At 58.5% G+C, this 12,978-nt stretch overlaps 2 protein-coding genes across 2 annotated transcripts; both read right to left on the bottom strand.

Annotated features, from left to right (window-relative positions):
* Positions 1 to 1,433: 1,433 nt before the first annotated feature.
* On the bottom strand, positions 1,434 to 4,220 carry LMXM_30_2130 (conserved hypothetical protein; the record flags this gene model as incomplete). Its single annotated transcript, XM_003877684.1, has 1 exon — positions 1,434 to 4,220. The coding sequence occupies one exon, from the start codon at positions 4,218 to 4,220 to the stop codon at positions 1,434 to 1,436; it is 2,787 nt and encodes a 928-aa protein (XP_003877733.1).
* Positions 4,221 to 7,161: 2,941 nt separating this feature from the next.
* Positions 7,162 to 10,272, bottom strand: LMXM_30_2140 (hypothetical protein, unknown function; the record flags this gene model as incomplete). The annotated part of the gene is made up of 1 exon (XM_003877685.1): positions 7,162 to 10,272. One exon carries the CDS (start codon positions 10,270 to 10,272, stop codon positions 7,162 to 7,164), a length of 3,111 nt encoding a protein of 1,036 aa, XP_003877734.1.
* Positions 10,273 to 12,978: the final 2,706 nt, after the last annotated feature.

The raw sequence follows: 12,978 nt of genomic DNA on the forward strand, positions 1-12,978 counted from the left end.
CGGAGTAGCGCAGATGGGGGAGAGATGGGAGGGGTGTAGCAAAAGGAGCAAGAAAGACGAAGAAATAAACACGCACACACGCACACGCACACGCACGCACGCACACACCGCAGACTGATGACAGAGCTGCTGCCCCGTTAACGAACACGCCAGGTGGAAAAGAAAGTGTGCCAATGCAGGGAAAGCGCAGGCGCTACCAGGCAACGGAGAGTAGGAAGGCTTACCGGGAGCACGTGAGGGGGGAGCGCCGGAGCACCGCTCCACGCCTCCGCTGGGCGTCGCAAGGAGCTGCAGGAATGTTATGAGATGACTTGATCAGGTAACCAAAGGACAGAAAGAAAGTAGCCAACGAAAAAGGGTGAGTAAAAGGGGGGAGGAGGAGAAAAAAAAACGAAAACAGACGTGGCGTGGGTGGGCCACTGGAGGCGTTGCTTGATGGTGTTGCTCGCGCCTCCTCCGCGTTGGTCAAACGTCTCGCGTAAAGCCGAGGACCAGCGGCAGCGGCCTGAGGCGCGCTTCAGTTTCCTCCGATAATGGAGGGGAAAATAAACGAAAAAAAACGTATGGGCCACTCACGTGCAGCAGAATAGGATGTGAGGAGTTGAGCAGGACGCCCGGGCGGAGAGGAGAGTGGCGGTTGAATGGAGCACGGAGATGCGTAGAGGGGAGACAACACCCCTCCCCCTCCCCCTCAAACAAACGAAAAAAAATATGTTCGTAAAATAAAAGCGAGATACGAGGTGAGTGTCGAGGGAGGGTGTTGACGCCGCAGAGCGCACCTTTCACTGTAGATATGTATACGTGCGTGGGCGCGTGTTGTCCAGAGAGGGAGAGGGAGAGAGAGGCGAGAGGAGTGGGAGCAGGGGGGAGGCGCTGAGCAAGTGTTGAGAGAGTTGCTGTTGCCTGTCGGCAGAAAAACAAATGTGGGGCTGTTGCGCATCCATGTTCAGCGCGGAAAATTGTTGCGCTTTGGTGCTCACGTTTACGGTGCCGTGACGGAGTGCTCGGTCAACAGCATCGGCAACATGAAGGGGCTTGGTTCACAAAATGCGTCGAGTTAGCGAGCGCACACAGGTGAGACTCATGCCGATGCGCAAGAGGTAGACTTCTTGTCTGTGAGAAGGCCGCGCGCGCAGAAGAGGAAAACGCTCACGAGAGGGAAGAAACCAGTAATAGCACCAAAGCACACGACAAGAGCGAGTTGTGCAGCGGTGCTCTGCACAGCTCGAGAGTCGATTTGGATTGGCTCGTGCTCCATCCTTTAAGCCAGCCGGCAACACCTGCCTCACCCACGCCCATGTGCGCACACGCATGGAGAGGGCCAAGCCGAGAAAGGGGAGCCGAGCATGCGATATAGGCGAGGGAGTTTATACTGTTTTCAGAGAATAAAGAGCGATGCCCACCGTCGAGGCGGCAAACACCCGCGCACCGCCTCATCGGAACTCGAAGATGCCCATTACAGTGCAGTTTGGTGGCAGGTGCAACACCTTCCTCTTCGCAGGATCGCCCGGGTAGGCGGTCGGGGATATCAGATCGTTACTGTACTTGGGTGGAACTCCTTCGCGGTTCGAGATGGTGATGTGCGGTATGGGGTTAGCGCAGGGGTAGTGTGCGTCGTCGCGGCGCACGGTGATCGTCACTCCATCGGCATCGGCGACTACAGACTCTAAGGTGAGCGTAACGGACTGGCCGAGGAGTTTGGCAAGCGCCACAAACGCCACAGGGTCCATCTCACCGCCGAAGTATTTTGTCGTGACGTGGAACTCGCGCTGCACCACTTGCCCTGCCGTGAACTCTGGAGGCACCAATTTGAGTAGCTTCGCTACATCCTGCTGCTGCTTGATGGCGATGGAGGCGTAGGCCGGGGCACGCGGCAAGTTGTGCAGGAACGATTCGTATTGGTGAGCCAAGCTGATCGCCTCGCTCACGTCCTCGTCCGTGACAGGCGGCAACGTGTGTGTACCGTTGGCCTGCAGCTTTTCCCATATCATCCGCACCATATCGTTGAGTGGCGAGGTGATGTCCAGCTCCAGCACCAAATCTGGCGGATCGTTTGGCGTCTCGCAGTCACGCACCGCTTTGCGCACAAAGGAGCGCGTAACCTTCATCTGCGCCTCGCGCTCCGGCAGCGCCAGAGTCGGGTCGATACGGATGGACCGGTGCGCGTTCCCGCGGCCGAGCACGCGGGCGATACAGACATCGTACAATGCCTTTTCCCCGTCGGGGTGAAACCACGTCACCGTCAAGGTCAGCGGTAGATTGTCGTAGTCCTCGTTCATCTTGGCGTCCAGGTTCATCTTGTCGATTATGAGATGCGTCACCGTCGACTCCGCCTGCGTGGCCTGCCGCAGCGAGGCGAGGAACTTGTCGCGCTTGCCTGCCTCGTCCTGATTCACCCAACGGGGCTGGTACTGGGACGTTTGCAGTAGCACGTAGAGGGCACGGCTCAGGGTGGACTTGCCAGATCCTTGCGGCCCCACGAACTTGATCACATCCAGATCATGCGTGCCGCTGCCCCACTGCACCGGATCGGGTCGGTACTGCACACACGCATCGTACAGCTTCGGGTCGGAGTCCATGGCGGTCTGGAACTCCTTCTGGAGAGAGAGCCATTTCTTTCGCAGCTGGAACAGTTCGCTGCGCTGCATGCTTGGCGTGAGGCGCTGAGTCATCTGCAGCCAGGCGGCAAAGTGCAGGAGCCAGGGCATGCGGTTCGCCTCCCACTCCTTGAAGTGGTCTCGCAGCTCCGGCCGTTGCTGGCCTAGCTTCTTCTTGAGCCACACCTGGAGGTCATTGCCGTTGAGCCTGTGGTTTGTGACTGCCTCCCGCGTGGCGCGCTCCATGGCGTACGGGTATGACTTTTCCTTCCACAGCCGCACCACCTTTCCGCTTGCGTCGGCGCCGTACATGACGCAGCCCTCCAAGTCGATGCGTCGGTTGATCGTGCGAATGCGCTGCACGTACTCGGGCGAGCCGTACACGACCGGAGTGCTGTAGCGTGAGAAGCCGAGTCCAACGCCTGCGCAAAGTGCCTCAGCCTCTGCCGCGGGGATACAGAGGCCGTCCTGTCGCGAATGCTGCTGCGCCACATTTTGCGCATCCGCCGTTTCTTCATGACAATCGCCGTCGTCACGCTCTGGTGCCTTGTTGCCGGAAAGGTCGGTGCGCCCAGTGCGAGCTGCCTCAAAGGCGCGTTTGTTAAGCGTCACCGCGTAGAACCGCAGCTCGTTGCCACCACTGTAGTCCATGAGATGTTGACTGTCCGAGAAGATGGCCACGAAGCAGCTCGTCCACATCTTCTTGCAGAGGGTCTCATGAAACGCACACGCCTGCGCCGGTGTTATAGTGCGGGACGCCACGGCCTGCGCATTGGCATTGGCAGAGGATGGCGCAGATCCCCCACCACCACCACATCCGGACGACGCACCACCGGCTGGGAGCATCGCTTTCCAAAGCCGAGAGATCTTGACCGCTTGCGAGTAGCGGCGGCCGAGGCTGCTGTAGTAGTGCAGGCATTCTTCAGAAACGGCGTAGTCGAGCACAATGTGCACATCCTTGCTCCCAATCACCCAGAAACGACGAGAGGTATCCTCCGCATCAGCGGCGCCACAACTCGCTTGAGACTCCGTCGACGTTTCTCCCGGCTTTGCGGGAGGAAGAACGAAAGCGGAGAGGTGCCCACGCTCGCCACTCTCCTCCTCCATGGCAATAACGGTCTGCACAGCGTCCGGGTAACCGTAGGTGCTGTCTTTGCACCCAAACTTGCGCAGCCCATCGGCAGCACCCACGAGTGAGTAGGTGGGAGTACCGTTCGGCGAATCAGACTTTACGTACACGCGCGCATTGCCTCGCGGCAGACGCTCCCACACATCACGGTGTTGGCTATAGATGACTTCATCGATTCCACTGATGGTGCGCTCCACCACGACAAAGTCGCGCTGGGCAGCAGCAGCAGCAGCGGGCAGAGGGAGAAGGAAGAGGCGGCCTTTCTCACGGCACCGGCTCAAGTGGGCGCAGCTCGCGTCGAAGACGTTGGAAACGACAATCGACTCGACATCGTGCGGTGTTTCTTCGCTTTTTCCTTGCGACATATTCTGGGATGGGGTCGGCGGCCGGCTGGATGATGAGTTGCCCCGACCACCACCACGACTCTGCCGCCTTTGGCCGCCTCTTCTGCCTCTTCCCCCTCGTCCGCTACCACGACGGGAGGAATTACGCATGAGCTGTATGTGCGGATGGAGAAGCGACAGACAGGAAGCAGACGGCTACCACAGAGGTGGAGGTCGAATGGTCTGTGCTACCACCTTATAAAGCGCGAAGGAAATGCAACGCGGGAAAAGGAAGAAGAGCGTGGCAGAGCAGACCGGAGGTAACACGTCCTGGCAGCGTTCAGCGGAGGGGAACGTCTGCCGTTTCACGGCGAGTGGCAGCGCCATCGTTGCAGAAGACGTCTAGCGATCGCGTACACAGGTTTGGCACTTTCCTGTGCTAAAGGGGGGGGGGCTGCGGCAGGCAAACACCCGTGCGAGGCGACGCTGCAACAGAAGAAATGTCTCGCAGGGGGTCTTGCACAACTCCGCAGAAAACACGCCGAGCGCATCCTGTCTCACCAGACGAGTCTTCATGACAGCGTCAAAAACTGTCGAAACAAGGCATTTCACGATTGCGTACCACTCACTTCTTCGCTTCTTACTCTTCAGACGCAACGACACCGTGGAGTTGTACCCATCAGCGACACGCCTTCTTCCTCTTCGCCCCCCGCGTCTATTCGCTTACATACGACATGGGGCTCACCCTCCACTCTACACCCCCACCCGGCCTGCCACGGGCCCCCCCTCTCCCCGGATCTGCGTGAAGCGAAGCATCCGTAGACACACGCGTTGCAGCCATGTGCCAACTCAGCCATCGGAGAGCACGGCCCCTCTGCCTCAAGCTCTGCCCACCCCCTGCCCGGTAGGCCGCCTCACAGCCGCGCCCACTATGCCGGCCACCACCTGGTGCATCCCCCTCGGGGTGGCTCAGCCTCCGTCCCACAGCAGGCAGTGTGAGGGGCGGGTGACACACACTGGAGTCAAGTTGGCACTTTGTCTATTGTATCAGCGGTGCATACGTCGTCACTGTCGCAGACCGCACCGACGCAGCGCCACCCAGGCCCTGGCCGCCGACATCAGCAGCGGTACATCGCTCTGACCTCCCCTACGGCGTAGTCACTAGGCCACATCACCAGCAGAAGTGGTTCGACGTTTTGCAGGGATAGATGGGGGACGTGCTTGGGATCCTTCCGCACAGAGAGGGTGGGGGGTGGGCGCACTGGACCATGTAGTGGCACACGCTGAGAGGTGTGTGCTCGAGTGACGAGGAGGGAGGGAGACGCGCACACCAGCGAAGAAGAAAAAAAGGACCAAAGGAGGGGGGGCAAAGGCTGCGCTGGCAACACCGGAGAGGGAGGGAAAACGACACTGCGAGCTCAGAATCAAAGCTGGCAAGTTCGGATCTGCGCGCGCAGGCCGTCGCAGCCTTGCCATGGCAGGAGGGGTGGTGTGTGTGTGCACGTGGGAGGAGGAGGGGGGGCAAGGGAAGTGGCCGAAGAACAGACGAAGGAAAACGAAACTAGGGAGACAATGAGGAGCTGTGTTACATCTGTTTGTGCCAAATATGTCGGAGGGTGGGGGAGGGGGGAGAGAGAGAGATCGAGGAGAGGGAGGAGGAGGAGGCGGAAAGACAGAGAGGGAGAAGCGTGGGGAATGACACGAGCCAGCACTCCAGATACCGAGGGGGGGGGGAGCAGGAGAACGAAGGCGTGAAAGGGGGCCAGAAAAAAAAATAGGGAAAAAAGCAAACGGCCAAACGACTCTCTCACATACAGTCTCCCCCAGGAAGACGTATGGGGAACATAAGAGCGGTGTGCTCTCCATGGCGAGGACGCATGTGGGGGAGAGACTGGGGTAAATGTAAACACCATGAGAGGAGCATCACCATCCAAAAGGAGGGGTGGGGGAGGGGACAGGCAAACGACAATATATATATATATATAGTTCGACGTGCGCGACGGACAGTGGTGGGAAGCTGAATGGGAAGAAAGCCAGAAGGCGAGTGCGAAGAGCGTACAAGGGAGCAATGCGGAGAAGAGAAAATCGACCGTCGATCATCTTGTGTAATACACGCGAATCCTCTACTTCAACGCATACAGAGGCAGGGGAGGCGGAGGAGGAGGGGGAGAGGCAGAAGCTCCCTTTCTGGAAATAAACAGGTGCGCAACAACAAGAATAACAGCAAAGGGAAGGGAGGGGAGGGGGAGGAAGAGCTACGTGTGAGATAGGGAGCACTTCAGGTTGCGCTGGAGACAGTAACTATGCAGGCTCAAAGCCATGACGTACACAAGTACACACACACACACACAGAGGCGTGAAAGAGGGAACTCTCTCACACACTCACACACAGGCGATACAAGGAGGGACATGCACATGAAAAAGGGGAGACCCCCCTCCCTCTCCAAAAAAACAAACAAACAAACGACAGCAACAGCAGGAGCACTGTAGAAAGAGTAGAATGCGGATAGGTGTGGCAACGTAAAAGAAAGAAAAGGGGCAGCGATGAGGGCAGGGGACAGACCCAAAAAAAACAAAATGGTCAGAGAGGTACGCCATAACGGCGAGGAGAGCAACAGAGGAGAATAACGAAATGAAAGAAGGCCACTGGCGGGTGTGGGACGAATCCGGGGCACAGCAAGAGAAAGAGAGAGAGAGTTGTGCGTGTGCGTGTGCGTGTGGGCGTGGGCGTGGACGTGTGTGGGTGATGAAGACCAGACACATACACATACACACACTTGTATTCGTGCACAAAGACGGAGAAACAAAAAGATAAAGGGAAGTAAAAGGGTGCCGAGAACATGAGTACCCGTAGAGACGAACAATGGTGGCCCCGAGACAATGGAGGAGGTGGACGGAGGTGGAGGGGGGGGGGAAGAAGGAGTGAGACAGCTCTGCGAAACAACGAGGGAGGATCTGGCGTCATTTTTTTCTTTCAGTTGCTATACTCCGTGAAGCAGCTGCGAGCAACGCCTTTTACAGGTGTGGACAGCAGAGCGCACATGCACGCGCCCCCTCCTCCTCCTTCTCTTCTCATGAGACATTCATGCATGTGAGCGCCTTCTAGCATGCATCAAAAATCGCCGCGGTCGAACATGTTTACGGTGTCCGCAGAGACGTTAGAGACCTTGAAGCATGCGAGGGAGAACCCGGGGTCGCTGGCCTGCGTGGAAATGCATGATAACATGCCTGGAGAGTTTTTCACAGACGAGGCCTCGCGCTGCAGATCCACTTTGGCATGGCGAACCCTTGGAGGTGATGTGGCTGGGTTGCCTGCCGCGGTGCAGTCCGAGCCCGCATGAGAGCTCTGGGGATGAGTACCGGATACCCTGCCCGACTTGACTGTGCTTGTTAACGGCGGCAGAGCCCCCTTCTCAGGCGTGGCCACTGTGGGAGATCGCAGAAAGAGGAGAGGTGAGTTGCAGTTCGCCACTGGTGGAGTAGCGGTCGGTGACTTATGGCACTGCGGCGATATCGGCATCTGGCTGCTGCCTCCCACCTCCTTCCATAACGAAGGCGGTGTCTTCCTCGAAGCATCTTCTGTTTTCCGCCTTGAGCTGCTCTTGGGGGCGCTGCTGCTGCTGTTGTTGTTGCCATTAACGGAGCTCGCATGCCGCATGGGGCTGCTCTGGTCCTTTGGCGATGGTGTGGCTATCTGTGACCCCGCTTGACTGCTGCTGCAGCGCGGGTGCTTCTCCGTGCTGCTTTCGAACATGTTTCGCAGTTTAGCCACCATACTGCCCCGCTTCTCTTGGGGAAGCTGAGAGAAGGAAAAGGTGTCGGCGTCGATGCTCAGCGACTGTGTCACGGACCATCTCTCCTTCTCGGCTGCTGTCAAGCACGCCACGGCAGAGGCCGCCTGTGCGACCTGGGCACGTGGGCCGCTTGCAGTCCCTCGATTGGCGGTGCGCAATGCGCGCAGTGGCAGGGTGGAGTCTCTCGTGGCATCAGCGGCGTCGTCCTCGTTTTGCTTGCATTTCTGGAATAGGCTGGGGTGTCTGCAGCTGCTCGCTCCCGTATCCGGCCTCATTACTGTCTCCTGGCCGTTCGAATCAGCTTCTAGATGGGCGGTGGCGCTGCCCTTACCGCCTTCGCCGTCATGCGCACGACTTCCACCGCTGCTGCCGCCCTTCGTCGAGCCAGAACGCGAGGATGAGTTGGCACGGTGCTTCGAGGAAAACGTCAGTGGAGGAGAAATAGACCACTCGCTCTCTTTCCACAAGACTAGACTGTTCAGGTCGACTGGAGACGGAAGGGGCTCAGTGCTGCCCCACGTGCGACACGCCCGCTCCTGGACATGCGTGAGCTTCGGTGACAATGGTGATGCCGGTGCGACTTTAGCGGTCGGTGAAGAAGATATGACGACATTGGGGGCGGTACTGTCGTCGTTTGGCAGCAGGCCGAAGTTACTGATAGAGGCATCGCTTGGTTCTTCCCGTATCCCATCCACGGACTTGCTGCCGCTGCTGGCGTCGAGGGGGCGGCTGGAGACTGTCTTGAGCGGCCCTTGCCGCTCGCTCGCTGCTGCGAGAAACCTAGGCGGTTCCATCAGAACAGGAAAGTCTGTCGTGGATGGGAGATCGGCCACGTCCACAGAGCTGGTGCTGTCCGCATCATGCTCTTCCGCTTCCTTGCCGTTGCTGGAACGGCATCCCTTGGCAGCGCTGACATCCAACAGCGCAGATTCCGGCGGAGACACCACTCGTGGCTCCTCCTCGGGCACGGCGGTGCGTTGGACTGTCACACCTGGTACAAGGAGGTTTGAGAGGTCAGCCAGCGGCGACTCTGAGCGTTGCGGCGACGGTGCCCCGGCCGCGAAGGCAGACGCGAGGCTCACAGTACTGGCCAAGTCGGAGTCGCTGATCACGACGGACAGGTCACCCACCACGGAGGACAAATGACTGTACTCCGTGTTCCCCGAGCTGGAGCCACAGTCGTCGCTGCTCCCGCGCTCGCTAATGGCGTGCGATGGAATGGGCGAGACAAGTCTGTCGACTTGAAGCGTCGACTCCGCTTTCCGCATCTCATTCCGTGAGCTGGCCGCCTGTGTCTGTTGCGGCCGACGCCAGACAGGCGGGTGCGGGACTCGCGTGAGGTTGATTTCGTGCGGCACTCGAGGTTGCGGCATCGTCAAGCGACGGCTGGGGCTCGAGTAACTGATGCCCTGATAGTCGCCTCGAGACGAGTCCGTAGCATCGGAAGGCATGCTTGCGTAGCTCGACGGGAACGATTGCCTTTGCGCTGCGGCGTTAAACATGGTGGTCGGCTGCAGCGGTGGGGCCGACGGGAGTTGTGGGGATGACAGAGAGCTGCGGGTGCCGTGGACACCGATGGTGGTGGCAATGTTTTGAGCGGTGGAGCCCGCGGAGACCATCAGTGGAGGAGCACTCATGGGGGCGCTTCTGTTGTTCCCTCTGCTGTTGTCGCTCACACCGGCTGTCGTGCCGCCGGCGGTGGCGGGGTTCAGCGGGAGCCGACTGCTGGAGCGGATTCTCCGACTCATCCGTGGGGGCACTTTATCAGAGGACGATAAGACAGGCACACTGCTGAAAGCGCTGTTGTTCGCGGCGACGGGACGGCGGCTGTCACTCATGCCGCTGACGGGTGCACCGAGGCGCAGCGTAGTGCCGTCCTCTGCCGTGGTTGCGCCGAGCAGCGGCGCATGCGAAGGAGCAGAGGCTGTGGCGACTGGGTGGACTTCGTGCCTGCTGCCCGCCCTTCGTGCTGATGCGGCTGTGGATGATGGGGACACAGGAAAGAGGTGCATTTCTCCGAGTCGATTCGAGACCGCACCGCGCAGTGTCTGACTTTGCGGCAAGAGAGCGGGAGCGCCATCGCCTTGAGGCGCTGACGTCTGAGCAGCGTTTCGGGGCTTGCTGTGATGCAAGACTCCGTTCTTCGTCCTCATGGCATTGCCGCCGTTGGGGTGCGGCATTCGAGCACTCGCGCCTGTAGGGGTGCCATTTTCGTGCTCGCCATCATGGGCAGCGCCGTTAGAGTCGGGGGTGGGGCAGCGCGGCTTCGCTTTGAAACTCTCGAAGGTGCTGCGATCCGGCCTATGGGCAGTTTCGGCACTGTCCTTCTGAGACGGGGTTGTCTCCTCACCTGGGACGATGATGGTGATGATAGGGCGACGACGATGTGCCTTGAACGGCGCACTGATCATGCTCGACTGCCGCTCCATCGCGGACTGCCTGCCGGCTTGCTTGTGTTGTGGAGGGTGCAGAGTGACACAGGGGTGTGTCTACGCGACTCTTCGAGCTCGAAGAAGTGCTGCACAGGCGTGGGATGAGGGTGAAAAACGAATGGCACGCTGCACTTCGCTGATGCGTCTGCGAGCACCTTCGCGTATGCGTGTTGACTGAACCGAAAAAAAAGCGAGAGAAGGCAAAAGGCAACGCGGCTGCAACGTTGCGGGCTTCCGTGGCAGTGGAAGTAGGAACGGGCAGAGGGCGGCAACGGAGAGGGGCCGATGTCAAACAGCGCCAGCCCCGTCGACAATGAAAAAAAAAAGAAACACCCAACAGGGAAAGGGGCGTGCGCTGGCAAAAGTGAGATGTCGTCCAGCGGAAGAAGGCAGGGGAGACCCAATACGAAAGAATAGCGAAGAGCAGCAACACCGTATGCACGCCTCCCTTCCGCAAACGACCCACAAGGCGCGCACAAGGGAGTTTTGGCTGTAAGAAGCAGAGAAGCGCGGGGAGAGGCGAGTGGGTCACAGGACGGGGTGGGGGCAAGGACTCCCTGGAGGAGGGGACAACAACAGCAGCAAAAGAACGCCAGTGAGGAGAGAGTGAACGGCAGAGCGTAAAAAAAAAAGCAGCGTAGTAGATCACACTCTCAGGAGGAGCCCAGCACAGCACGACCGGAGAGAGACAGCGAAAAGACGAAGCACGTGAAATCAATGGATGCCTGCACAAGAACAACGCAGGCACGCACGCACCCACGCACACACAGAGAGAAGAGAAAGGGGAGGGAGGGAGAAGGACAGGAGAGGGATGTGGAGGGAAGGGACGAGTACAAAGTGGAGTGCGCACACAGGAAAAAAAAGAAAAGGTAGAAAATAAGAAAAGAGCGTCCTTGATGTAGGTTGATTAGGAATCGTACCACCTGCTCGCGTAGCGGACGCACACGAGAGCGAAGGCACAGGGGAAGAGGGATATATATATATGTATATATGTGCAAGCAATGCCGGAGCTGCAGCGGATTCGCGCTCGTGCGCGCCTTCCTGCTTCTTGCTAGGGACCAGAGAGCTGAAAAGTAGCGCAGATAGAAGTAAGGGAATGCACCTTCCCACCAAGGAGAGAGAGAACGCGCCGGACGACGTTGGCGTGATGGCGGTGGGAGTGGGAGGGAGGGAGGGGGGGGGGCGAAACGCTACCGAAGGAGCCGACAAAGATGGACGAACGACGACAAGAAACAAACAGGGAGGAAACACACGAAAGCGCCGTCGCGCGGGCAAGCAACGAAGTCGAAGAGTAGCACCAACAGTGCGGGCACGGGATTTTGGTGACGATGGTGTGATGGGGCAGGGGGTCTGGCAGGGAAATCTACACGAGAAGAAAGACACACGCGGTTGACGAGGCCAAGGAAACGAACAGAGAGAGACACAATGTATGGTGGTGCCTCGTGTAGCAGCAGCGGAGGTAGGGCTGCTGCCAAAACACGTACTAGCCCCTCAAACAAGGAAGGAACGGGACTAGTCTGTCTGTGTGTGGAGGGAGGGGCTCTCCGTCTATGCCCCGCGCTACAGTGTGATGCCTTGCGTAAGAAGCGGATCAATGATATCAAGAGGATGGGCACAAGGAGAGAGGGATCCAATGAAAGAAAAGGAGCGCCTAATCAGGATTCACACACCCTCCGCAAGGCACAATGTAGAGGGCCGGAAGTTCTCCACGGTTCCCTTCGTTTGCCAGGACACCTTATCGCGGCGTCGTCGGGTACCTTTGGGATGGATGAAGGGTGACCGGTAAGAGAAAAAGAAAAGGTGTGACTCTTCGGTGTGCCATACAGATAGAATATAGGCGGGGCGCAGTATACACATACTGGCGCACCGATTGGCGGATTCAGCGGGTTTCGATGCGCGGCAGTAAGGCGCGACATGCAGAAAAATGGTGCAGGAAGTCAAGAGGCAGAGCAGACCGAGAAAGATGGTTAAAGATGGCGAGACAAGCGCCATCGGGGCATGCGGAGAGAAGGGCAGAGGCTTGGCGGGTGAAGGATGATGTCGTCCTCTTTCTCGATCAGCGAGTTTGAGCACAGACACTCTGTGGGAAGTCGGGGTCCTGTTTCGATTACCATGAATCGGCCAACAAGCGTGCTGAGGTGGCGGTGTCCGCTTAGCCGGTTATTTCGCCGCTCAGCCCGGACGGGAAAGAAACTCGCAAAGCGCTGAGCATGCCGATGTCGATTCGGATATTTGGCAACAGCGAGAGAGGTGTGGGAGGCACGAAGGGCACCGTTCCACCAAAGGCGAAAAAAAAAAACATTGAGGGAGAATGACACCCACGTGCGTGTGGAACTCTATTCGCCGGCCTAACCACCACTCAGGCGTGCACGTGAATTTCGGCAGCCACAAGTCTGATATCATGTCGTACTGTAACGCGGTTAGCTTTCCACACACGCGCGTACCCACTTGGCATCCGCGTGGATCGCACATGGATCACCTTCTTGTTTTTCTTCGGCGCCGGCATTCGATTTCCTCCTTGGCGCGAAAGCGTTGCGCGAGTTTGTCGAAAGCATGAAAAACACGAAAAGAGGATGACATCACCATCGACGCGAAGAACGGAAAACTCAGCGGAAATAGAGAAAGAAACGGAGTTATCCTCCATCACCTGATGGGTGGGTGGGTGGGTGGGACAGGTGGGCGCATACGCGACACGCCGTCTGC

This window comes from Leishmania mexicana, chromosome 30, assembly GCF_000234665.1.
Source record: "Leishmania mexicana MHOM/GT/2001/U1103 complete genome, chromosome 30".
Taxonomy (NCBI): Eukaryota; Euglenozoa; class Kinetoplastea; order Trypanosomatida; family Trypanosomatidae; genus Leishmania; species Leishmania mexicana.